Source organism: Micromys minutus (assembly GCF_963924665.1).
Source record: "Micromys minutus genome assembly, chromosome: 30".
NCBI classification, from domain to species: domain Eukaryota; kingdom Metazoa; phylum Chordata; class Mammalia; order Rodentia; family Muridae; genus Micromys; species Micromys minutus.
This window is the reverse complement of record NC_137965.1, coordinates 14,173,218-14,200,724: the sequence shown is the minus strand read 5'-3', so window position 1 is coordinate 14,200,724 and position 27,507 is coordinate 14,173,218. Positions and strand designations below refer to the sequence as shown.

General features: G+C 44.0%; 1 protein-coding gene across 9 annotated transcripts in view; it reads left to right on the top strand.

Annotated features, from left to right (window-relative positions):
* SYNE1 (spectrin repeat containing nuclear envelope protein 1) overlaps window positions 1–27,507 on the top strand; it is a gene marked incomplete at its 5' end in the record, with an annotated part of 433,140 nt that overhangs the window by 238,498 nt on the left and 167,135 nt on the right. For all 9 annotated transcript variants that reach the window (XM_080941779.1, XM_080941780.1, XM_080941776.1 and 6 more), the window contains 14 exons: window positions 1,164–1,310; window positions 4,865–4,990; window positions 6,072–6,248; window positions 6,736–7,001; window positions 8,727–10,887; window positions 14,227–14,564; window positions 14,726–14,870; window positions 16,018–16,236; window positions 17,809–18,068; window positions 20,422–20,587; window positions 20,937–21,089; window positions 24,721–24,873; window positions 25,367–25,549; window positions 26,420–26,557. In XM_080941779.1, coding sequence (XP_080797905.1) covers window positions 1,164–1,310; window positions 4,865–4,990; window positions 6,072–6,248; window positions 6,736–7,001; window positions 8,727–10,887; window positions 14,227–14,564; window positions 14,726–14,870; window positions 16,018–16,236; window positions 17,809–18,068; window positions 20,422–20,587; window positions 20,937–21,089; window positions 24,721–24,873; window positions 25,367–25,549; window positions 26,420–26,557 — 4,632 coding nt within the window. The remainder of the gene's footprint in view (window positions 1–1,163; window positions 1,311–4,864; window positions 4,991–6,071; window positions 6,249–6,735; window positions 7,002–8,726; window positions 10,888–14,226; window positions 14,565–14,725; window positions 14,871–16,017; window positions 16,237–17,808; window positions 18,069–20,421; window positions 20,588–20,936; window positions 21,090–24,720; window positions 24,874–25,366; window positions 25,550–26,419; window positions 26,558–27,507) is intronic.

The window sequence follows — 27,507 nt, the reverse complement described above, 5'->3', positions numbered from 1 at the left end:
AGGCTAGCCTCCAAATCACAGAGTTCTGTCTGCTTTTCCCTCCAGTTTGGTGAAATTAAAGACATGAGCCACCACACCCAGCTATTGTAGGATTTAAAAAAAAATGTCTGATGTTTCTGTCTGTTTTTGAAGTATTACAATGTGTTTCTGTTAGTAGGCTATCCAGGAGGAAATTTGAGACACACTGGAAAGGAGAGATTAATTTGTATTTATGAGAGAAAAATACACCACAGATGATATTAATTGATTCCTTAGCCTTGAAATTTTTACATATTTTTTTTTCCTTTTGAAATGAGGATTACTAAGTTACATTGGCTAACTTTGAGTTCACCTTAGCTCAAGTGGTCGAGTTGGTCAAATGGTTGAAAACATATTAATTGAATAGTCATACTGGGAGAAAAAAATGTATGAAGGAATCCCAATTGTGGTTATTTTAAAAACTTTTTAGACTGACTTGTTTTTTATGTATCTGAGTATTTTGCCTGTGAATGTATGTATTGTACATGTATGAACATGATACCTGCAGAGAGGAGCATCTGTAGTTCCCTGTGACTGGCCTTACAGACAGGGATGAGTGGCCATGTGATCCTGGGAACCAAACCTGGGGCTTCTCCAAGAGCAAACGCTCTCAACCACCAAGCCATCTCTCTGGCCCCTGCACTGTTGTTCTGGATATAGCTTCCTTGGCAGAATGTGTGTCTCAAACTCCTCCACGTCTCCATATGCTATTATTTATTTCCAGAAGAATTAGAAATTCCAGAAGCATCAGAATTAGAAAAGCTTAGTTGTCTTTTAAAGATGGTGATTCACGTTTTGTTTTTAGCTCCTAGTTTAAATAAAAGCACCGGTATTTGTAATTCAGAGGGGAAGCTTATGTTCTTGACAATTTATTTCAATGGCTTCATGTGCTCTAACACATTTTGCCCCATATATGAACACTGGGCCTGTTATATGTGACATATTATATGTGGCCATATCAGGGAGTTATAAGGTGGGCCATGGCCACTGCATTTTGCATCATTTTGGAGCATGTGCAGACATGTTAGATATGTGCACCATGCTAGGGAGTTCTGGGGATTTAACCAGACTGGCTCACCGTGCTTATTCATCTATAGTGATATCTGGAGAGACAACTTTCACATCTCAACTCTATTCTGTCTCAGGTATACCGAAGCTTGGAATATGAACTTCAGAAGCACGTCAGCAGGCAAGACACCCTGCAGCAATGCCAGGCATGGGTCACCACAGTCCAGCCAGACCTGAAGCCCAGCCCACAGCCACCTCTCAGCAGGGCGGAGGCTGTCAAGCAGGTAAGACTCTGGGGAGTTTGCTATTATGCATCATTCATTAATTCATTCAAAACCATGTCGGTTTCTGGAAATAGGGAGGGATATTTTTTTTTCCACCACAAGCTTTCTCAAGTCACCTTTTCTCCACGTTGGACTTTATTACTGACAAATCCTACTTACAACATTCCAAAACAAAACTTAGTTTTTCTCCCTTATTGCCACCCAGAAGGAAGGGGTGTCAAACAAAGAGTTTCTCACAATGGCCGAGGGGCCAGAACAGGGCAGGATTTAAGATGCTAACCAGCACGAGACACTCACTGATCTGCTCAGGTTCCTGAGTACGCAGCTCTGAGGCTCACTGCCCTCCCACAGCCTTTCTATGTGCCTGCCTCTCACTTGAAAGAAGCCACAGAAGGAGACTAAAGGCTGTGGGCCAACTGGATCTGAGGCGCTGGAGGCATGAAGGCAAACAAATTTTGTTTGGTCAAATTTTTTTTTCTTTGTTTTGTCCCAACTAGTTAATGTTTTCCTTGTTAGACACTGTCTTCATGCCAGAGGGTAGAAGACAGTTCCCCCCACCACCACCACACACACGCCCTACTACTGAGAACTCCACATGAGGCAGATTCAGTGTCAAGCTTTGACCAGCATCTACACTGTGGCCCCAAGTTGTATGCCAACTTTCCAATAATCCATCTTTGAGTAATCGCTGCATAAGTATATACCAGCAACACTCCTGGTGACCACAAGAAACTAATGCAAAGATCTGATTCCAGTCAGAATCATGTTTTATGAGGCGTGGAGTTGGGATTTGAGGCACTGAGAAAAAAATATGGCAGATTTACCTTTGAAGCTGATTCTAGCAATAATCATTGGAAAGTGTTTCTACTGGTCACAAAATAAATTGTTATCCTTTAAATTACATGCATTTTTAATTTTTAATTTTAGTTTAATTTGGTTTTTTTTTTTCAAGACTAGGTTTCTCTGTGTAGCCCTGGCTGTCCTGGAATTCACTCTGTAGACCAGGTGGCCTCGAACTCACAGAGATCTGCTTGCCTCTGTCTCTCAGGTGTTGGGATTATAATTCAGTTCTTGACAGCTTATTTTCTTGTCATTAGAAAACTTCAACTTTCTGAGACAGATAAAGTCCCCTGGATCATGGAATGTGAGATGGCCCTTTTCACACTGGTCACTGTGGGTCATGGGGCACTAGATGGTACTTTTCACTTTGGTTAGTGGCTAGTATGAATAACTGGACATGAGTCACATTGCACACTGAATGAATTCCTAAGGTACTGCATGGTTGGAAATAGGTTTATAATTTTTTATAGCCACAGGAGAAGCTGATAAGTCCCCTGTGCTCCTCATTGCTCTATGTGTTTTCTGCAAACGCTCCACTTTATGCTACAGAATCAAGTGGAAGAACAGGGTTTGAAGAAGGGATCGTTCAGGGGCTGCCTCACCTGGGGATGCCCACCCCATGTGCAGCCACCGTACCTAAGCACTATCACTGATGCTGGGAGGTGCTTGCTGGCAGGAACCAGATAGGGATGCTTTTTCAGGGGCTCTGCCAGAGTCATGCTGCTGAGCATGCTTGCAGCTAACCATCAGACTGAGCACAGGGACCCCAGTGAGGGTGCTGTTGGAGGCAGCTGAAGCAGGTTGTGGCCTCATGGGAAGAACAACATTGTCCATCAACCAAATCCTCCACAGCTCCCATGGACTAAAACACCAACCATTGAGCACGCACTGAAAGGCCTAGGGCTCCAGTTGCATGTACCTGAAGACAGCAGTGTCTGGCATCAATGTGAGAAAAGGCCTTTGGTCCAGTGAGGGCACATTTTCCCAGTGTAGGGGAAGCCAAGGCACTGAGGTGGAGAGGGGGATTGGGAGCTAGTGCACTTTTGTGAAGACAAGTAGACGGGGAGGGGGTTGGGAGTGGGGTGGGCAAAGGGGATAACATTTAAAATGTAAATACAGAGAATATCTAACAAAAAATGTTTTTAAGTTATTTAAAAAAGAGTAGCATTCAGGCCAAGGTCTAGTCATAATTCATCCAATGCCATCCGTCATCTTTCAAAATAAATTCCAAATTTTATGCCACTTCCCATGAATAAGCTGTTTCCATAATTTGTCTCACAAAGGAAGATTTGAGGTAGCAAGGAATTTTCTTTTCAAAATCCATTGAGATGGAAACAGCTGTCTGGACTTGGGGGACATCTTATTATGCCCCCCCACTGGAATCATTCAGTGGTGATTAAACGCAAGTTGTCACAATTAACAGTCGTTGGGATGCCGTTGATTCTAAGTAGATATGGTCCAAGCGTACGACTGGACATACCGTAGTGTCCAGGACAGACCTACCCTCAAAGAGCTATTTACATCGGATGTCAGTGGTTCTGAGACCGGGCATGCTGATGAGACAGATAGCAGAGCACCGGGACCGCCATTTCACTTAACACAGTAGCTTTCAGTTACAACCATATTCCTCCACAGCATGTGATTTCAATGTCTCCTGAGAGCGGAAAAGAACTGCATTGTGGACATACAGCACCTTCTCTTTACACTGTGAGCTTTCTTGAATCATTCCTTGTCTTCCAGCATTTTATTATACATGCAATTAATCCCCTTTGATAGCTTCCAAGACTTGCTCTCTGTTCATCCCCTTGACCTCTGATTGACAGTCTCCGTGACTTGGTCTCTGTCTACTCTGTGTTCTCTCTGCTCTGGCCTTTCCACCCACTGTCTATCTTAGATCATCTTTGTCCCATTTATGGCTCACTTCCAGGATATGTTCAGATCTAATACTCTGAGCAGTCTTGGAGATATGCTGCTTGTGAAGTGGCTCAGCTTTCCCCACACAGTCTAACCTCTCAGCACCTTTTCTTTCATACTTGGTGTGCCAAGCATGCATCTGCTGGCCCATTACCTTGGTTGTCCTCAGAAGAGTGCCAGTCCAATGAGAGCCAAGACTGGGTTGTTTTGGAGCACTTTATACCCTGTATCTAAAAAAAAAAAAAAAAAAAAAAAGAAAGAAAAAAAAATGCTTCCTCGATGCTAAGCAGCTGTGTTTCTGTGTTTCCATAAAGAAATGAGCCCTTCTTGGAATCTGATAAAGGGAAGAGTAGGTGACGAACTTCTTGCATTGAAGGGAACCCCAGCCACCTCATTCCAAAGAATTGTCCCAGCTCATCCTGCAACAGTAGTCTTTTCTCCACTCTGTATACAAGCATGTAAATAAGCGGAGACAAGTGTGCTGTCATTTCTTTTCCGAAATGAGAATGCTGGTAGAAAAATCTAGAAAGTCTGGAGACAAGCCTTCCGTCCCCGCCCCCTTCCCAGACCATGCAGACAGCTTTAATTATAATGGGAAGCAGATGGCAGACAAACCGATCCTCCAGTGTGTTTGGAATTCTCTCCCGTGAGTCACAAATATATTTCAGGACCGTGTTGAAAACACTGACACAACCGAACAATTTTTGAAATATCAATAAATGGCTTCCAACTGCACTGTTTGCAAGCACAGCAGTGCACCCCTCTTGTCTAATCTGAAAATCACTTTTTTTCCCCTTCAGGTCAAACACTTCAGAGCTCTGCAAGAGCAGGCACGGACCTACTTGGATCTCCTTTGCTCCATGTGTGACTTGTCAAATTCCTCAGTGAAAAGCACAGCAAAAGACATTCAGCAGACAGAGCAGCTGGTAACTCAACAACAACAACAAAATGATGTCCATGGTCATAGCTAGTCGTCTGTTTTGTCTGCCTGGTTCTGTTCTCTCCCTCTTCGAAGGCTGTGAGGATTAAAGGAAATATTTCTGGGGATAGTCTGGGGATAGTCCTCTTGGAGCCATAGTCACAAATCTAATCTATGAATTTTTGCCATCACAGGAAAGAAGGTAGATACTAAGACAGTGGAATTACAACTGAGTTGTTTAGTGTGTTCAACCACCACCAGTGACACCTTCCTCCACGTTAATTACCAGCCTCTTGTTTTCTAGTTCTTCACATCTCTTTCTGATGTTCTCTCCTCCTTTCCCGTCCTGTCCTTTAAGTAATACTCTGTCCAAAGAGCACCTTGCCCTTGCTTCTCTATATTAGGTCCACCAATGGGCTACTGCTTAATTCCTTCCAAAGGGTGACAGCATCAATTATCCTGAGTAGTTATAATAAGACAGATTATACACATTCCAAAAACCAGAAGAGCAGATCTGAAGACAATCTAAAACATTGGTAGAGCTGAGGATAGCAGTGTGGTAAATCTTCAATCCCACCCCAGGGGTCAAGGTGGAAGAGGTTGGAGCAGGGGGATTGTCAGAGCTTCCAGGCCACCCTAGGCTATACAATTCCCTGTTTCCAAAAAAAAAACAAGAATTAAAAAGCAGGTAACACCATGTTTTTTTAAAGATGAAAAGACAAATGTATAAGAGATGTGAGCCTTTATTAACTACTCAAACCCCAAATTACCAGGCAAATAGATGTATTTACTGCTTGGCTTGATGGGAAAAGCTCTTGGGGATGCTTTTTGATCTGATACATTGGTAAAATGTCTTGGATCTTTGCAGCACTGATTAAAACCACATGGGAGAACTCTTAGATGTTTTGATTTGTAGAGACCCCTTAAGCCTAAAGGAAATCTATTCTAGGTACAAGTAAAGGTGCCTTTCAGATCTGAATGGAGCATAGAACCTTTGCCCATAGACCCACTAACAGCCCATACATCAGATTCGCTGAACAGGAATGAGGCCATGGCAAACCGGTAACATTTAACTGTGTTTTCTCCAGATTGAACAAAGGCTGGTCCAAGCACAGAACCTAACTCAGGGCTGGGAAGAGATCAAGAACCTGAAGGCCGAGCTCTGGATTTACCTACAGGATGCTGACCAACAGCTGCAGAACATGAAGAGGCGGCACGCTGAGCTGGAGATAAACATTGCTCAGAACATGGTCTTGCAAGTAAAGGTAGGACCTGAAGGCCACACAGGGCCAGGCAGGAGGCCAAGACAGAGCCAGAGATGCAATGTACTCAATCTGTCTGCTTCCGTATGCTCAGGGGTTTGTGAATCCTCAGACACTGAGACAGCCACATCAGGAATAATAGAGTATGGGCTGCAAAGATGAACAGGCTGATCACAGTAATGTACACCTGCATCTTCTCTACTTGGATGCCAGGGAGGGGAAATGGCTTAAGCCCAGGGGGCCAAGACTAGCCCAAGCACTGTAGCAAGACCCCCACCTCAGCAAGTAAATAAGTAATATTTCATGCATATTCTCAGAGTTCTACATGACCATTTTCATATGAAACATTCACTCTTTATAAGCAAGACAGCTGACCTGTAGCCCATAGAACCAGGGTCTCTATTTAAGAGATGCAGGCCTTGGTGTTCAGATTTTTATTGCATGCAGTCTTGAGCTTGTTTCTTATTTTTGCATTGTTTGTTACCTTCAGGATTTCATTAAACAGCTACAGTGCAAGCAAGCCTCCGTGAGCACCATCATAGAAAAGGTGGACAAGTTAACGAAGCACCAGGAGTCCCCTGAGCACAAGGAAATAACCCATCTGAATGACCAATGGCAAGACCTTTGCCTCCAGTCTGACAAGCTATGTGCACAGAGAGAGCAGGACCTTCAGAGAACCAGCAGTTACCATGACCACATGAGTATCGTTGAAGCCTTCCTTGAAAAGTTTACTACAGAATGGGACAACCTGGCCAGGTAACAGAAATCACCCAGTGGTTCACCATGATGCTAAGTCAGAAGCTGACAGAATGTTCCCAACATCCTAATGTTGTGCAGGTATAGACTGGAGGGCTTCCTGGCTTAACTTAGCACCAAATACCAATAGGCAAAAGAGACGTGTGATCTCCAACACTATTCCAATGATATGTTTTCACCTTGATGAACTGCCATCCACAACTCTAAAGGAGACCCATCCATCTTAAACCTCCAGGTTCCAAAAGTCTCCCTGCAAGTCCGGGAAGTAATATATTCTATGTACTTTTGTCAGGCTTGGTCACAGTGTAAGATACTTTCGTTGTTGTTATTGTTGTTCTGACCAAGTATTGCTTAGGCTCAGAGTTGGAGAGGATACAGCACATTGTACAGGGGGAAGGTGTGGTGACAGGCATCCTCTCAGTGGTAGGGGCATCTGGCCAATCACCACACCTTGGAGCAGGAAGCAGAGGGCAAATAGGAAGCAAGCTGTGTAATTAAAACTCAAGACTCTCTCTGGTGAGCTACTTCCTAGCAAAGCTCTGTTCCTAAAGGCTTCTACCACACCCCAAAGAGCACCACCTGAGCACTACGTGTTCAAACACGTGAGCCTCCGGGGGAGCGCTGCAGTTACAAACCACAGCAGTCATATCGAAGAACATATTTTTGAGATGTGGTTCAAGTCTGCCCTTTAAAGATGTTTGCCCCTTAAATCCCTTGTAGCTTTTGTTCTTTGAAAATTAAGTACCTTTCTTATACACACACACACACACACACACACACACACACTAGTGTATTATATGAAAATACTCCTATGCTTCTGAACACTACAATTTTTAAAAAATAAACTTTTCTACATAACTATTGTTTTTGCAATACAAACTGCCAGTTATCCCAGAGGAGATAGATCATGGTGATGCTTTACTATTTCTTCATTTTGCCAGACTACTTTCTCATTTTTAACTCTTTGTTAATGTTCAGCACTTTGCTGTTTTTTTTTTTTTTTAAATAAATGCAGCCAATATCAGCTATACCTCCCCATATATCTAGCTTACAGATACCTACGTGTTCCTTAAACCTAGTGCATCCAAGATCAAACTCAATAATACTGCCAGCAAGCCTGATTTGTTTTACTTCAGAACTGGTCACCGAGAAATTCAAGACAGATTGTAATATCCAGCTTTTCACCCGGACTTTGTAATGAAAAGGGTGATGACTTATAAATCACACATTTACTTTTAAATGTTCTCATATCCGAGGACAGAGATAGATCAAACTAACCAGTCACATATAAACAGCCCACGAGCCCTTGGTTATTCCTTCTAGATTTTACCATCTAGCATTGTATCATTTATCATCCCTTGATCTAATAAGAATGACTGCAAATAGATTATTGTTGGTTGCACTAAACACTACTACTTATGATATGTGTTTCCCTATATGTAGCACAACACATATCATGGTACTAGGCAGATCATAAAGATCCAGAGCAAACTAACGGCACACGGAGATATTATTGGAGGGTAGCATTGTCCAGTAGGAAGAGAATTGAGAAGCACATAAACAACTTGGCCTGACTCAAGGGCTAGATGGGACTCAAATTCCTAATGCCAACAGCTTCATCAGCCAACCATAAGTTGAGGTGGTCATGGTGAATCTGAGGTCTGGATGTCAGTGAAATGGTATTTAAGGAACTGATTTGCTCCTGTGTTGTCTGGGTATCTATAGGTCCAATGCGGAAAGCACAGCTGTCCACTTGGAGGCTTTGAAGAAGCTAGCCCTGGCACTGCAGGAGAAAAAGTTTGCCATCGACGACCTGAAAGACCACAAGCAGAAACTGATGGAGCAGCTGAGTCTGGACGACAGGGAGCTGGTGAGGGAACAGACCAGTCACTTCGAGCAATGGTGGTTTCAGCTCGAGGACCTTGTCAAAAGGAAAATCCAGGTGTCGGTCACCAACCTGGAGGAATTAAATGTGGTCCAGTCCAGATTCCAGGAGCTGATGGAGTGGGCTGAAGAGCAACAGCCTAACATTGTGGAGGCCTTAAAGCACAGCCCACCTCCGGGCATGGCACAGCACCTCCTCACGGACCACCTGGCCATCTGCAGTGAGCTGGAGGCCAAACAGGTGCTCCTGAAGTCCCTGATGAAGGATGCAGATCGAGTGATGGCTGACCTTGGCCTCAAAGAACGGAAGGTGATTCAGAAGGCGCTCTCGGAGGCTCAGAAGCATGTGAGTTGTCTCAGTGACTTAGTGGGCCAGCGAAGAAAGTACTTGAACAAGGCTTTGTCCGAGAAAACCCAGTTTCTCATGGCTGTCTTTCAAGCCACCAGCCAAATCCAGCAACATGAGCGAAAGATTATGTTCCGGGAATATATCTGCCTCCTTCCAGATGATGTAAGCAAGCAGGTCAAGACGTGTAAGACTGCCCAGGCCAGCCTCAAGACTTACCAGAATGAGGTCACTGGACTTTGGGCACAGGGTCGGGAATTAATGAAAGGAATAACAGAGCAAGAGAGAGACGAGGTGCTGGGGAAGCTCCAGGAGTTGCAGAATGTCTATAACACCGTTTTGCAAAAATGCAACCACAGGCTGCAAGAGCTAGAGAAGAGTCTGGTTTCCAGAAAGCATTTTAAGGAAGATTTTGATAAAGCCTGCCACTGGCTTAAACAAGCAGACATTGTTACATTTCCTGAGATCAATCTCATGAACGAGAGGGTTGAGCTCCACTCACAACTGGACAGATACCAAAGCATTCTGGAACAGTCTCCAGAGTATGAAAACCTTCTGCTCATGCTGCAGACAACCGGGCAGGCCATGTTACCATCGCTAAATGAAGCTGATCATTCCTACCTCAGCGAAAAACTCAACGCTCTGCCCCAACAATTCAACGTCATTGTCGCCTTGGCGAAGGATAAATTCTATAAAATCCAGGAAGCAATCCTGGCCCGAAAGGAATATGCTTCTTTGATTGAGTTGACAACGCAGTCGCTGGGTGACTTGGAAGACCAGTTCCTAAAGATGAGGAAAATGCCTTCAGACCTAGTTGTTGAGGAGAGCGTGTCTCTTCAAGAGAGCTGCAGAACCCTTCTGGGTGAGGTGGTGGCCCTTGGGGAAGCTGTGAATGAACTGAACCAGAAAAAAGAGAGTTTTCGCAGCACCGGTCAGCCTTGGCAACCGGAGAAGATGCTACAGCTGACCGCCCTGTATCACAGGCTGAAGAGACAAACAGAGCAAAGGATCGGTTTGTTAGAGGACACCACCAGCGCTTACAGAGAGCATGGGCGGATGTGCCAGCAGCTAGAGAGTCAGCTGGACGTGGTGAGAAAGGAGCAGGCCAAAGTGAATGAGGAAACGCTGCCTGCGGAGGAAAAGCTCAAGGTGTACCACTCGCTGGCAGGCAGCCTGCAAGACTCGGGGACTCTGCTCAAACGCGTGGCCGCGCACCTGGAAGATCTCTCTCCACACCTCGATCCCGCTGCTTACGGGAAAGCCAAGGGTCAGGTCCAGTCCTGGCAGGAGGAGCTGAAACAGATGACGTCGGACGTTGGGGAGATGGTGACAGAGTGTGAGAGCAGAATGCTACAGAGCATAGACTTCCAGACTGAGATGAGCCGGTCCCTCGACTGGCTTCGGAGGGTGAAGGCAGAGCTCAGTGGGCCAGTGTGCCTTGACCTCAGCCTCCAGGACATCCAGGAGGAAATCAGAAAGATCCAGATCCATCAGGAGGAGGTCTTGTCCAGCCTGCGGATAATGAGTGCTTTGAGTCACAAGGAGCAGGAGAAGTTCACCAAAGCCAAGGAGCTGATTTCTGCAGACCTGGAGCACACACTTGCTGAGCTCAAGGAGCTAGATGGAGATGTGCAGGAAGCGCTGCGCACGCGGCAGGTCTGTAGGGGGCGCTCTGTCTTTCTTTTTCCAGGTTGCTTATCTGTAAACACATAAAAAAATCTAGTTTGAGTTGGTTCTCTGTTTAAAAGTCCAGCTTTATTTATTTTACTTATGAGTGCAGGTCGTGTGTATTAATCCAGCATTTTCGATATGGAGACAATAAGATTAGGAGTTCAAGGTCATCCTCAGCTACAAAGCACTGGGAGGCTATCCTGGACTACAGGAGTCTCTCATGTGCCTGCACGTGTATGCATGCCTGTCAGTCTCTGTCTCTGTCTCTGTCTCTGTCTCTGTCTCTCTCTCTCTCTCTCTCTCTCTCTCTCTCTCTCTCTCTCTCTCACACACACACACACACACACACACATGTACATAAATTGGGAAAACCCTGAACCCTGAAAATTTTTTTTATGATTTATCAAATTGTCTTCAATGACTTTAAAGACCATTTTTATTGTGTATATGTGCGGTCATTGTCATGTATCCCATATTGGCTTTTTGTTTAGATTGGTATATCGTGACATTTTTTTTTCACCATTAGAGGAGATAATAGATGATTTTGATAACATAGCTTACAAGATATTCATTAAAACAACCTCAGAGAGAATTTTCTCCTCCTCCTCCTTTTTCTTCTTCTTTGCTGTCAACTTACTTATTTTTATTGATATATATTCACAACAAATGGTCCTGGGTTTCATAAAGATATTTTCATACATTACCCCCCCATTAGTCTCCTGCCTTTTTCTGGTCAGTTTTTACTTTTATATCATCTACATACATACATATATGTGCTTGCACCTACATAAGGTCTAGGACCCATACACACAGTTACGTCTATTCTCCCACAAATGACATCCTCTTGTTCTTTATGGCCGAATAAAATTCTGTTGGATACTCATGCCCCACCTTCTCTGTTTACTCCTGTTGGTGGACACGTGCGTCAATTCCACAACTAACATATTATAAGTAGCGCTGAAGTAAAAGCAGATGTTCAAGGGTCTCTGTGACGCACTGATGTACAGCCCTGGGGGGAAACACTCAGGAGCATGGCTGGCTTATACAATAGATCTGTTTACAGTGTTCAGAGGAATCTCCAAACTAATGTGATGGGCATATTTAAAAAAAAGAAAGGAAGGAAGGAAGGAAGGAAGGAAGGAAGGAAGGAAGGAAGAAACAGGGGCAGACCCTTAACCTTTTCACACTGCTTTTTTCACAATAAAGTATGACAACATTATATTGGGTGTTAGAGGGGACATAAAGATGCTATCAAGTATGGCAGGATGTGCAGGTTACACACACATACTACTGCTTCATACGTGTTCCTTGAGCATCTTGCATTAGCAGAGGTCCAGGGAATAATTACCACAAAGACACGTTATGAATATACTTAGAGAATATTTGGCCAGTGGATACTTAGTGCCCCTTTTTATACTATATGACATCTGACACTTTATTATAGCATTGGGTGAAGAGGTTCCAAAGGCAGCGAAGCCAGGTGAATGACACCGCTCATCGGTGGTGCTGAGGCATGCTCTCTTGTAGGCTGTCCTATCCATTCCATGTCTTCCCCCCCTTTTCACAGAAGGGTGCCTCCTTCCCCTGGTGTCAAATGCAGTAATGCAGAAGCAAGGGTCTTCTATCTGCTGCCTCTGAGACCTGGGAACTACAAACAGCAATGGGAATCTGTGGAGAACCTCCCAGATTGCCCACCTACTGGTTCTTGCTTGCTCTCCCCATTCAACATAAGATAAAAGATACAAAGGTTACCATAGAGCTAATTCCTTTAGTCCCCTCTCTCCAGGCTAAGGATATGATTCAGTTGCTCACCCATCATGCACTTGGTCCTAAGTTTTAATTCCCAACATTCCTGACATGGAACCTGATGGTATATGGCAGTATACCTAGAACTTGAGAAGCAGAGGCAGGAGGATTGCAAATTAAACTTCTACATAAAGAGTTTGAAGCCACCCTAGGCTATACAAAACCCTGTCACAAAAGATAATAATCCCTGCCTGGAGAGACGGTTCATGGTTAAGAATATTTGCTGTTCTTATGGAGGACCTGAACTTGGTTACCTCGAACTGGTTTGTGGTCACCAGTAACTCCAGTTCTAGGTGATCTGATGACTCTTTTTGTCCTTTTTGGGCATCCATAATGCCCGTATCATTTACCTGTACTTCCTTCACAGATTAATTCTAACGCTTTAAATAGCAAACCTTTTAGTGTTTACGTAAGGTTATAATAAACACATAAAATGCTTGCTTTTCAAAGTGTGCTGAGCAAAGTTCTCCATGCTAAGTCAAAGCCATCATTGCATTTTAAAATGTTATATCTATAACTGTAGATACAGCAGCGGGCCCCAAGTGCAGGGCAAAGACTGCTCTTTGCTTTTAAGACCTCATCTGACACCGTGGTTCTCAATCTACCTAATATTCCGACACTTTAATACAGTTCCCCATGTTGGGGAGACCCCTTCCCAACCACAAAACTATTCTGTTGCTACCTCTTAACTATAATTTTGCTTCTGTTGTGAATCACAATGTAAATGTGTATTATACAACATATCTGATATGCGACCCTGTCCCAAAGGGGTCGAGTCCCACAGGTTGAAAACCACTGACCTATCACGTTGATCATTTGTTTTGGGTTAGCGATGATTCCTGAGCACAGTCTTAAATCGGTTAGGATCCTTCTGGTTGACTTCATGCAGATTGGGACTCAATGTCTCTGGAAGCATTTCTAGGCAGCATGCTCTCCCTCCCTTTCTCTCCTTCTTTCCTTCCAATCCCAACTACGGCCTCCACTGTTGATGTGGCTCTGCTTTGCTATTCACTTGATGGCTGCCCAGACTGTTTCCGTTCCTCCTGGACTTGAAGCAGCAAGCTTTGTGGATTTCTACTCCTTCTATTTTCATCTCTGCTCAAGACTCAAGGGCAATCTGTTTATTGCCAGAAGCTGGAAGAGGTTCCTTTGGAAGTTGAACGCTGTCAGTCTTTTAATCCACCAAGGCATCACTGCTTTGCAAACCATCCATCCAGGAACACACCACTCAGCTTTGTATTTTGTCTTTAGAAGGAGAAAAACAAACAAACCGTGTTTCAAGACCATTCAAGATGCTTATATACATTTATAGCTCATTTCTCTCCTTGCTTATCCAGTGTGCACTTTAACTACTGCATTCAAGTTATGGTAAGATTAGAAAAAGGAGGGATAAAGGATTCAAATGCATTCCCCATGAAAACTAAAATTGAGAACTAGAAAAGAGTTGGAAACACAAAAGGACATCTTACGAGCCTACTGCAAATGGAAGCTGATTATCTCACGGTTACTGTCTTTCAGGCAACCTTGGCAGAAATATACAGTCAGTGTCAAAGGTATTATCAAGTGTTCCAAGCAGCTAATGACTGGCTGAATGACGCCCAGGAAATGTTACAGCTGGCAGGCAGCGGCCTAGATGTTGAGAGCGCGGAGGAAAACCTCAAAAGTCACACGGAGTTTTTCAAAACAGAGGGTCAGTTCCACAGCGACGCGGAGGAGCTCCGAGGGCTTGTGGCCAGGCTGGACCCGCTCATCAAGCCAGCCGGAAAGGAAGAGCTGGCACAGAAGATGGCTTCCCTGGAAAAGAGGAGTCAGAAGGTCATCCAGGACTCCCACAGCCAGCGGGACCTCCTGCAGAGGTATAGGCTCATGTAAAACAGCATCCTGCGAATATAATATGTAGTAACATTGGCATGTAAAGTCACTTTTCTGTCTCCCCCTTAGGCATGTGGGCAGCAGAGTTCTGTGTTGAAATAACTGCGTTTGCCTTGTTTGTGTATTTCTGTTGGACTCTTTCAAGGTGTACGGTTCAATGGCAAGAGTATCAGAAAGCCAGGGAAGGGGTTATCGAGTTGATGAATGATGTGGAAAAGAAACTGTCCGAGTTTGTAGTGTTGAAGACATCTTCCAGCCGCGAAGCAGAAGGAAAGCTGTCAAAACACAAGGTCAGTCTTGTGGTCCTGATGTTAATGTCTTTCCGTGTTCATTGCAACAGTCTTTGTGATAGGATGTTTTCGGAACCACGACATGTCAGTCTTTACTTCCATCCTGCTTCCTTCTGCGTGATAAAGGCACAGTAAACACATTTCAGCTGAGGATGCTCTCACGAGATGCATAGCTAAGGCCTCAAAGACAAATCCAAACTATCTGCTTCTGGTAAGATAGGGGTTGCTTATATCTGGCAGTAAAGGGCCAGGGAGCTGGCTCCATGGGTAAAGATGCCCGCTACACAAGCTTGGTGCCTGACAGCCTCAGCCTCGCCCCCTGAGCCCACAGAAGAAGCGGGATGTGCAGGCACAGGTTAGCAGGCCTAGCGCTTCCACAGCAAGAAGGGAGATAGCAATGGGAGACCCTCCCGCAGGCTCTAGGAATCTGCATCAGCAGAAAGTCAGAGAGAGACACCCTCTGAAAAAACCAGATAGAGAAGAGCAACTCATAAAAACTCATCTTTAACTACTACTCATGACCTGCCAGCCCTCAGAATAAACAAACAAACAAACAAACATACCTTCTAAAGGGCAGCTACTACTGTCTCTTCATAAGTTGGACCAAAACAAAATTCAGAAATTAAATCCTGAATGCCCCTCATCTGGCATGGCAACATAAGACTATCACATTCTAAAATACCAAAGTCAATTTTTGTTTATTTTCAGAAATTAAAAAAAAAAATTCACCCCAAGTAGAAAATAACTTATCTATCACAAGTACATAATTTTCGCCTTTCAAAATAAAACCAAACCCCAGTATGATAAGTAAAACTTCAACGTCCTTAAAGGAAACAAAATGTATTCATAATTATTAATTTACTTTGGTTTTTTTTTTTTTTAAAATAAGGGCAAGCTTTCAGGTAACCCAGGCTAGCCTTAAACTCTCTGCGTAGCTGAGGATTCCCTGACCCCCATGAATCGCTTGCTCTGCCTCCCTACATCTAGGCTTGGAGACTTGTGCCCCCATGATGCTCTGAGGAACCTCAATGTATACAGAAATATTTCATTTTTTGCAGTAGGGCTTTAACCGAGCCCACAGATCTCAAAGAAACAAACAAATCAATATTTCTCTAACTCCCTCAACTCACCCCCAACCCTACACTAGGCTTTAGTGTCTGTGGTTGGCTCTTTCCATGAGAAAATTGTGGCTCTGGAGGAAAAGGCATCACAGCTAGAGCAAACCGGAAACGATGCGAGCAAAGCGACCCTAAGCAGGTCCATGACCACCGTCTGGCAGCGCTGGACGCGTCTCCGTGCTGTGGCCCAGGACCAGGAGAAGATACTGGAAGATGCACTGGAGGAGTGGAAGGGTTTGGGCGCCAAGGTAATGTTCACTACAGATTGGCTTAAGTTGTTGTGTTTCATTTCATGGAGATTGGAGCGTATTGGAAAAACTGGTGTTCTTGCCTTTGCGTTCGTTAGGTTTCTGGGGCTGTGATAAAACATTGGGATCAAGACAGTTGATAGAAGGAAGAGTATATTTTGGCTTACAGTCCCAGAGGGCTAGGTTCCCCCAATGGCAGGGAGGCGGCAGTGGGCAGCGGGCAGCAGGCAGCAGGCAGCAGGCAGCGGGCAGTGTGCATGACAATTGGAGCAGCAAGCTGACAGCTCACATCTTGAACCTTATGCACAAAGCAGGGAACAGACGCTGGGAGTAGGGAAAGACTTTAGCTCTCAAAGCACCACCACAGTGACATACTTCCTCCAGTAAGCCCACACCTCTTAAACCTCCTCAAACAAGACCATCAACTGGGAATTGGGTATTAGGGTACTCTAGACTCCTGGAGGTGGAAGGAGGATTGAGGCATTTCTCATGCAAACAGCCACCTGCTGCTCTTTGGAAATTAGTCTAGAGAAACTCTCATTCTTCTTTCAGGAAAACTAAACTATGAAACAGAATGTTACCTGCGGTTTGGTTTCATAGTTTAGTTCCAAGTTAGGAGTTTAGGATGCATGTGACAGAGAGAAGAAAAACCCAGTACAGGGAACTGAAGGATGCTTACATAGGTTAGGATGAAGAAAGTTGGGGAGATTAGAAAGAGGGGGATGAATGGGTTCAACTAAAACCTAGTAAGTATGAAAATCTTTATAGGGGAATTGTATGCTAATTTTAAAATAACTAAGGGCCAGCTAAATGCTTGAGCGAAGTAAAGAGGCTTGTAATAGGAGGCCAGTGACCCAGTTTGATCCTCAGAATCCATAATGAAGGGAGAAAACGAGACTGTTGGTGATTGCTGCATGATATCTACATGTGTGTGACATGCACAGCTATGTCCTCACTCTTGCGCCCGCCTCTGAGTTTGTGCCCGCACACGTGCCCACATGCACAAAGGACAAATAACTATTCCAAAATACATACATATAAATACATTTTTAAAATGAAAATTAAGCAATGAATTTCGAAAGGAAGGTGAGCCAGGGCGAGCCTCATTTGTTTTTAACCTATTTTGTAAGAAGTGCAAAATCATCTTTTTGTTGTTGTTGTGAAAATAAGAATTTAGCTCATTCCTCAAATCTGTGTATGATTTTTTTCAACCCTTTAGGTAAGGTTCAGTGTTTTGGCCATGTCTTCTTTGTCACACACACGCACATACACACAAACACACACACACACAGGCCAACTTTAAAAGTGAATGTTTTGTATGTTCAGTTTGTTCAAAGTCTCTCTGCCACTTGTAGTCTGTGCCTGACTTAATAAGATTTGGGGATTGATAATTTCAACCCAGGGTGGGAGAGGTGCTCTTTCATGTTGAGGGCAGCATCTCAGTTGGTTTTCATTTCTGAAGTTTTTATTTTACTCCATCATGGTTAATGATGTCAAGTGTGGCACTTAGTGGGCTCACCACACTCTTTTCCATATAATTTTGAGCTTCATATGATATATGTTTGTCCTTAGGTCAAAGAATCCACTGAAATGATCCATCAACTCCAAGGTAGATTGCCTGGAAGTTCAACAGAGAAGACCTCAAAAGCAGAGCTCATGGCCCTCCTTGAAAGCCATGACACATATTCGATGGATCTGGAACGTCAGCAGCTGGCCCTGGGTGTGCTAGAGCAACGAGCTCTAAGCATGTTGCAAGACGAAGCCCTCCCTGGCCCCGAGGAAGAGGTGCCCATCCTGCAGGAAATCGCTGCGCTGCAAGATCAGTGTCTCAAGTAATTACATACCTGTTTTGTCCACTATTACAGGGGCCCTTAACTCAGGGACGTGTGAGGTGCTCAGGCATGGGGGGGTGCTCCGTCACACAGCTGCAGATCTAGTCCTCTCTCTTCTACTGCTGGGTTTTGGAAACTCTCCCATTCTTCCTTAGACAGTACGTTATTTGGTAACAGAAATATTATGCAGTAGGAAGACCCAGGAGAGAGGATACCCTCAGTTGGTTAAGTACCTGTCGCACAAGCACGATTATTCAGGTCGGATCTTCAGCACTCATATTTTAAAAAGAAAGAAGAGAAGCTGAGCATGATGGCACATCCTTGTAATGCCGGAAATAGGGATACAGAGATCTCTGGAGCTTGCTGGCCAGGCACCTTAGCCTGCTCCATAGAGACTCTGGCTGTAAAACAAGACAAATGGATAGCTCCTGAGAAACCCAAGTTTGACTTCCGGCCTCTATATACATGCATACATACATGTATCTGCACATGCATGTATACTCCTTCATACACCACATGCATGCACACACACACACGCACATGCACATGTGCACACACACACACACAGAGAGACAGAGAGAGACAGAGAGACAGAGGGAGAGGAAGAGGGAGAGAGAGAAAGAGAGAGAGAGAGAGAGAGAGAAGGGGGCTTGGGGGAGGGATAGAGGAATGGAAAGAGGAAGAGGGGAGAGAGGCAGGGGAGGGAAAGAAAGGGAGAGACGGAGACTGAGGACAGTGACCAACTAAACAGACTTGTTCACTTTCCTGCTCTTTAAAGTATTGATAGGTGACCAAAGAAACTTTTCAGTAAAGTATTACAAAGATTGCAAGAATTTTGTCACTTTTTCTGTCATTCTGACCAAGGCATCTTAAGGAAGCAAATGTCTGCTTTGCTTCCTGGTCTGAGGGGCTGATGCAGTGCATCTCAGCAGGAAAGCATGGTAGATCACAAGGCCACTGGGCTCCTTGCTTTCAAGTCAGGAGACAGAACTCTAAATGGTGGTGACCCCTTTGCTTTCTCTTGTTCCCCTTTTTTCTTTCTTTTTAACTCTTCAATCATCTTGACACAGTCACTGTTCCAATGAACTTTCCAGATCAGCCAGGTTCAAGAGAGCCTCACCTTAAGTGAATAAATGTTTGCCAGCTATGCTGCAAGTCTCCAATACCAAGGTTCAGCGGAGACACTCCAAGCTAGACCTGCAACGATTAGGGGTCGGGTTAGATACTCGTTTACCTTTTAATTCACTCCGGGACCCTGTGGGATGGTGCCACCCACATTTAGGAGAGGCCACCCAGGACACTCTCACAAACTCGCTCATAAGCATGTTTCCCATGTGACTCTAAACCCAGGTCAGTGAAGATGAGCCACCACTGACTCTAATAAGATTTAAGCAGAGTCCAGGAGGGATGGCAAAGGAGGCATCTCTTCTACAGCTGGAGACAAAGTGGGTTTGCATGATATTGTGGAGGAATGATGTATAAAATGTTTAGCAATGTCTTGGTTGGGGGAGCACAGGGGGACAGACTCAATGGGTAAGAAGCTCCAGGCATAGTGACACATGCTTCTCATCCAGCCTGGCTATGTGGTAAGCCCCCAGGTTAGACATAGACTTTCAGCAACTGAGCGATATTTAAAAGGTTGCTTTGATGAAGCTATATCACCCATTGGTGATGTAGGGTAAGAGGAATGATACAGAAATACAGGCAGTTAGAGAGTGAATCTACAAGAAGGTTCATCTTAATGATCTAGAACGGGCTTTCTCGCTTCTTGGGCCATAGGGGAGCAAGTCTTTACACAACTTAATTCCTCTAGTAAGCCACGTTACCTTATCCAAATCTATATCCACCCCTCTTAGTTAATAAAGATGTGAGAGTAATCTGATATCGCGTATCGAAAAGCCTTTTAATCCACTTACTCAGATCAGTCATGACACTGACGTTAATCATGGTGACATGTCCAAAGCCGGCTTCTCCCAGCCGTATACATTCCAATGACACATTCCTTTCAAATGGTGATGGCACGGCACTATTTGAGCATATCGGAAAGATGAGGCAAAGAATCTGGCAATCTAGGTTTCCTGCACAAGGCAATCAATAGCCATGAAGTGGCAGGGAGCAAAGTCGACTCTCAGATTTCCAGGAATAAATTATTCACCTCCCATGACGCAAATTCTTCTGTTATGCTTGAACTGAACCTTGGTGTCACTAAACAAAATCCAAGAGAACTGGGAGTAACTTTACCTGCCAACAACACACTAGATTTCCCCGTTTCTGTGTCTCGTATAAAGCTGTGTCCTGGGCCAGGGGTTTTCCTCCTGCTTCATTTCTACTTCTTCCCTCTGGCATTCTGAAGCATGCAGGAGAAAGTGAAGGGCCATAGCAAACTGGTGAAGCAGGAGCTCCAAGAACGGGAAGCAGTGGAGGCTCGTCTGAATTCTGTGAAGTCTTGGGTTCAAGAAACAAAGGACTATTTAGGGAATCCAACAATTGAGATCGACAAACAACTAGAAGAACTGAAGGTACGGAACTCTCCCCCCTCTCCTCAACCCCCTGTCCTCTCCCCCCTTCCCTCCCCCCTCTTTTTGTCACACCCCCCTCTCTCTGTCACCCGCCCCCCCCGCCCCGGCATACATTATATACACATGGTATATGCAGGTTACATCCAAGATGTGATGTATATTATTCCTTTATGGTATCATCTGCCTGATGAAAGGGACATACTAAAGTTCACTTCCCCTGCAAGATGTTTCTGTAATTTCACCTTTAATCATAACTGATGAAAATCAATAGCTTGATCTCTATATCCATTAAAAAAAATCGTTCCTTATTGGGCACCTAGACTTTTCTTGTCTTGCTTTCCTTCCTCAGAGCCTCCTAGCTGAAGCCACCAGCCACCGAGAGAGCATTGAGAAAACCGCAGAAGAACAGAAGAATAAGTATTTGGGTCTCTATACCATCTTACCATCTGAAATCTCCCTCCAGCTAGCTGAAGTTGCATTGGACCTAAAGATTCATGATCAGGTAAACTTATAAGAGAGAGAGAGAGAGAGAGAGAGAGAGAGAGAGAGAGAGAGAGAGAGACAGAGAGAGACAGAGAGAGACAGACAGACAGACAGACAGACAGACAGACAGACAGACACAGACAGACAGACACAGAGAGATGGAGGCAGAGACAGATGGAGAGAGATGCAGAGACAGACAAACAGAGAGAGACAGATGGATGAGGATGGGGCATGCTTTCTATTCTTTCAGAGTTAGTCCTATAAGATGTATCTTGGTTTGCACAATAACATTTCTCAGGAAATCACGGTCATTCATGGACCACCATAAAACAATGAGTGTCCAAATGGCCACAGCTTTGAGAAATACTAAAATGCAGATGTACAGTTTGTTTTTCTTATAGCTGTCACAGAAAGCCTCACAGAAGCATGACAGGAAAGAAAGGTTTGTTTAGTCTCAGGGAGGATATTCCATCAAGGTGGGGCTGCATGTCAGAAATGTGTGGCTGGGATTCCTCATATATCGGAGACCAGAAAGCAGAAAACTTTTGCTACCTGCAAGAAGCCACATCTTCCAGCTAAGCCCATATTCAAAAAGGTCTGAGACGTCCCCAAATGGCGGCACATAACTGGGAACCTGGCATTCAAGGCATAAATGGAGAAATAGAATTTATCTGCTTCTTCCACGTGTGCAAAATAACATCTTAGACAAAAAGTAAGCTATGGCATGTTCCAACATTAATATTGAATAACTCCTCTTCAAACTATGTGTTCAGGAAGATGTGAGGTGGGTCAGTGAATGCATTGAAGGAAAGGGGCACTCATAGGAAGGAAAACAAGCCAGGGATGCAGTAATCGCTAATGTGCATGCTACAGGTCCAGGTCATTAGAGAGAGGGAGGGAGGGAGGGAGAGAGAGAAAGAGAGAGAAAGAGAGAGAGAGAGAGAGAGAGAGAGAGAGAGAGAGAGAGAGAGAGAGATTGAAAGAGAGAGATTGAGAGAGAGAGATTGAGAGAGCTTCATTCTGCCCTGCCCCCACCCAAAAACAAGAAAAGGGACAAACATAACTGAAGGCACACCACAGTCAGCACTGTAGAGAGGATACTCTTTCATGAGAAAACAGCATCCGGTAGTGTAGTGGGTTTCTCGGTGGCTGCGAGAACCATTAAAGCTCAATTATAGACCATTCTGTATGGCACACAGGGAAGACATACACTGATGCTGTAATGTTTTGTGGTTCAGAAAACATAAGCCACAAAATGCACACATCTTTGCTGCCCCTTTGGATCTCTGGTGAAGGAGGCAGAGTGTTTGAGACCCACGTCAGATTCCAGTTCACTGCGCCATGTTTTGAGCTAAACCAAGACATGTTAGCTGGTTTTTATTTTATTTTATTTTATTTTATTTTATTTTATTTTATTTTGAATATTTAACTGGGCTTCATGGATATCGGGAGATCTGTCAGGAAGGGTAAGTTAGCCGGTGAAGGTCTTTGAAAAGTCATTTAGGGGGGCTGGAGAGATGGCTCAGTGGTTAAGGAAAGTACCTGCTGCCCTTGGGGAGGACCTGGGTGTCGTTCCCAGTGTCCTTGTCAGGTGCCTCACAACCTGTAACTCCAGCCTCAGGGGTGTGAGCACCCTCTTCTGGACTCTGTGGGTAGTTCATGTACACATGCACACATACACTCAGATAAGTTAAAATGAATTGGTTCTTAAACCATCAAATTCAGCCAGGTAGTGCTGGCATAAGCAAGCCTTCAGTCCTAGTGCTCGGAGGTAGAAAGACAGATGGATACACAAAGAGCCCTGCCTCGAAATAAAATACAAGACCAAAAAAATCAAATTAAAAAAATCTTTTGGTAACTTTTAAATGGTTTTATCTGTTTGCTTGCGAGAGTTACTCTGTGCAAATCTAGTTACTTTGGTATTCGAGCCAAGATGATGCAGGCCAGGGCAGTACTAGCACAATGTTGCTTCTCTGGGGATTCGAAGGACCTTTCTTGTATCTAAAGAAAAATATTGATATTTTATTTATTCAGAAGACTGGCTGAAAAATCATGATTCTCATTTTCATGCTAACTGTCACCAACTAACTCTCCTGTCACCACATCCAGTTACTTTTGTACTCCTGATTGCTTTTTTCCCAGACTTTTTGAATGGTACTATAAGTCAAATCAAACCTGTTGTTTTTTATGTATGTGTGTGTTGGGGGGGGGGAGTAGGGTATGTGTATGTGTGTGTGTTAAGGTGTATGTGTGTGTTGTATGTGTGTAGTGTGTGTGGTGTGTGTGTGTGGTGTCATATGTGTTTGGTGTGTGTTTGGTGTGTGTATGTATGTGTGTGTAGTGTATGCATGTGTCTGTGTGTTTGTGTGTATGTTATGGGGATTAGAGTGTGTGTATGTGTGTGTGTGGTATATGGTAGGGTGCATGTGTATGTTAAGGTGTATGTGTGTGTTGTGTGTGTTATGTGTGTGTGTGTCTGTTGTGTGCATGTGTCTGTGTTGTGGTGTATTTGTGTGTGTGTTGCTAGGGACTGAACCTATGGCTGCTTATATACTGTTTGTTGGACAAGCACTGTACCACTGAACCACACCGCAAATCATCTTTGGAGTCTCTTTTCACACTGCATTTATTCCTGCTTTGTTGGTATGTGGTAGGATTCTTACTGAAAGTGAAGAACACAGTGTCCCCATTGGACACTTTGAAAAACGAGCTTGAAAACAATCCATATGCCTCCAAGTATTTTGGTGGGGAGGTTTCTATTTCATGAAGAAAAAAACCACCTTAGGAGATGTCAAGAAGGATTGGCTGGGAAAGGCACTTGCTGCCAAGTTCAGTCCCAGTCCCCAGAGCTCCCATGGCGGGAGGACAGAACTGACTCCCAAGTGTCAGTACTCAAGCCTTTACACATGTGCTATTTTACACACGCACACATAGAGAGAGAGAGGGGGTGGTAACAAGAACAGAAAGGCTGTAAAGAGTTTGTGTATCACAGACACAGGATGAGTGAGTAGACAATCTAGGATCGGCTGCCTACTAGGGAACCCGAGCCGGCAGCTGTAAATATTGAATGAATGACTCAGAGAACAGGCAGTGATTCTTTTCTTGCTGGAACACCAGAAGGAGCACAGTCAGTGTGCAAAGCTACTGAGAGTAAACCAGTCTCAACGCTTTAAACCTTTAAAGCATCTCTTTATTCCTGTGTGTGTGCATGCTTTCACGTGCACATGTGTGCCTGTGCACACGTGGAGGCCAGAAGAAAGCGACCAGTATCCCCCTTGATCGATCGCCATCTGTCTTTTTGAAGCAGGGTCTCTTCCTGATGCAGGGATCTTACTGTCTCCTTGAGGGTGGAAGTTAGCAGTCTCAGCAATCTCCCGGTTCCCGCACGCCATGGCACTGGGGTTACAGACACGTGAAGAACACCCAGCACATTACCCAGATTCTGGGATCTAAACTCTGGCCCTCACAGTTGCTCAAGCACTTTTGAACCGTGAGCCAACTCTGCAACCCCTCCACCCGCTTTCATAAAGCCCACAGGTGTCAACAGATCACTGGCCAGCTACTGTGGGACTAGTCTTCATAGTTTGAGAGTTTTAATATCTCTCATCAGATTTCAACTATTGCTTTCAATGTTTCCCTTGACCGTTTAGATCCAAGAGAGGATACAAGAAATTGAACAGGGCAAGGCCATGAGCCAGGAATTCGGCCGCCAGATCCAGAAGGTAGCCAAAGATCTCACAACCATTCTAACAAAGCTGAAAGCCAAAACGGATGATTTAGTTCAAGCAAAGGCAGAGCAGAAGGTAAGGAGGAGGGGGGAATGGAAAGCAAGGGGCACCTCAGGATACTGCTGGTGTATCCATGTTACCTGGTTACACAGGGTTCTTAGCAAACCACTAAAACACAGTGATAATAATACCAGCCCACTCATGTAATTGTGTTATTGTAATAGAATTATGTTAATAAATACACACGTATGTATAGGAGAGATTCATGATTATGTAGAACTATCAATTTATAAATGTCAATGTTTGCCAAGCCCATTTGCTTGCACCCTGTCTTTGGGTAGGGCAGAAGGAAAAACCAGTCCTCTCATGGGGAAATACATAGGGGACTAAACATACCCTTCCTGCTGCTCTCTGACCCAAGACATGGGAACAGCTAAATCTTAGTAGCATGATTGTGTATAATCTTTACCTTTAATGCAAGCCACCTAAAGTATAACCCTTCTGATCTTTGAGAACCCCTGGAAAAGTGTCATCTGTAATCTTTTATTTTATGTTGATGACTGTTTAGATACTGGGGGAAGAATTAGACAGCTGCAATTCCAAGCTAATGGAATTAGATGCTGCTATACAGACGTTCTCGGAACAGCATGTTCAGCTGAGCAAGCCACTGGCCAAGAAGATAGGGAAGTTGACAGAACTCCACCAGCAAACCATCAGGCAGGCTGAGAACCGGCTGTCCAAACTTAACCAGGTATGGTGTGCCCCAGGCAAATAACCAGAGTGCTTTGAGGAAGACATCATAATCATTTCTCTTCTGTAAAGAAATAAAAAGGCAGTGCTAACAATGGTGGCTGAAGTTTTACTATAGCTTATTGCTTTACAATGTTTCTATGATTTATACACAAACCTGTATCTGTTTCTAAACAAACAATATTATACTTTGACAGAGTTTCACAGGAAGAGGCTTGGCTGAATAGACTTTTTAAACTGGAGATGTAATTGTAAAAAAAAAAAAAAAAAAAAAGACAAAACAACACCCATCTACAAATCAGTTTAGGTCAGATTCAAATATTTTTTTCCAACATAGTTTTATTATTTCTGAAATTTATATTATGTACCCCATCATACTCAGCTCCCAGTCCTCTCAAGTCTGCTCCCCAATCCTTTAACCCCCTCCTCCAAAAGAAGAAGAAAATAAACAAGCAAACAAAATATGTTCAGTTTGTATTGACCATGTATATACTCATTGGAATAGCATGTTCAAACTCCCAGTGACCAAGCCCCTTAAAAAAAAACTGAGTCTCTTCCTCCCCAACCCCCACCACAAGCCATCAATTGTGGAGAGCTACACAGACAATCTTACAACAAGTGTAGAGGACAGAAGGGATAAACAAAGTGAGAATGAACAGCCAGGAAACAAGAAATAACTCAAACATATTATGGAGTTGGGTTTTTACCCTGATGTCCCTGGGAAATCCTTGATGGATTTCTCATAGACAAGTGACTTTCCAGGGTCCCTTTTAATATCACAGATATAAGTTCCAGTCTCTAGGATGGTTATATGCAAAGACACAGAATAGGATTGAATTTCCCACTGAGGAGAAAGGATTTACTTTTCCAGGCGTCATCTCACTTGGGAGAGTACAATGGAATGCTTGAGTCCATTCAGAAGTGGATAGAGAAAGCAAAAGTCTTGGTACATGGAAACATCGCCTGGAATTCTGCAAGCCAGCTCCGAGAACAGTACATCTTGCACCAGGTAAGTTTCAGGGGAAAAAAACGTTAGGAGTAAAACAGTCAGCCTGACTGGGTTAGATCAGCACAAAATTCTGTAAAGTACCAGATAAGAATGTTTGGGAACTATCTAGATGACTCGGTAGGTAAAGGTAGTTGCCACCAAGATTGGTGACCAGAATTTGATTCCTGGGTCCCACATGGTGGGAGGAGAGAACATGTTCCTGCAGCTTGTCTTCTGACTCCTCCATGTGCACTGTGGTGTGTGTGTGTGTGTGTGTGTGTGTGTGTGCATGTCTGTGTGTGATCCCCTCCCAATAAATAAATGTATTTAAAAAGAAGGAAAGAAAGAAAGAAAGAAAGAGGAAGAAAGAAAGAGAAAAGAAAGAAAAAGACTTGCTGTTCTGGCTTGATCAAAAGTAGCTCAGGGTGAAAGTCCACAAGACTGTGTCCAAATACATATCCTGTTTTTTCTTTTTAATAAAGATTTATTTATTTAATGTATATGAGTACACAATAGCTGTCTTCAGACACACCAGAAGAGGGCATCAGATCTCATTATAACAGATGGCTGTGAGCCACCATGTGGTAGCTAGGATTTGAACTCAGGACCTCTGGAAGAGTAGCCAGTGCTCTAACCACTGAGCAGTCTCTTTAGTCCATATCCTGTTTTCCCTGAGCCTGAAAAACAATCCCCTCCACCCCGTGGTGGTACTTGTGTTTCTTGTGTTGCTGCTGCTTTTGTTGTAAAACCTTTTTTTTTTTTTTTTTTTTTTTCCTTTTTTTTGGAAATGCAGGGAATTGTTTCACAGGAAAAAGAACCAGGGAATCTGGGTAACATTAGAGGTATCACACCCAGAAGGAGGAGGGGAAAATTGTGCCTTGGAACAAAATACTGTATCTCAGTTCTGCCTCCTCAGCTAAGATATGGGAATGCCCAATAATATTCCTGGGTCAGTTGCCTGGGAGCAAACA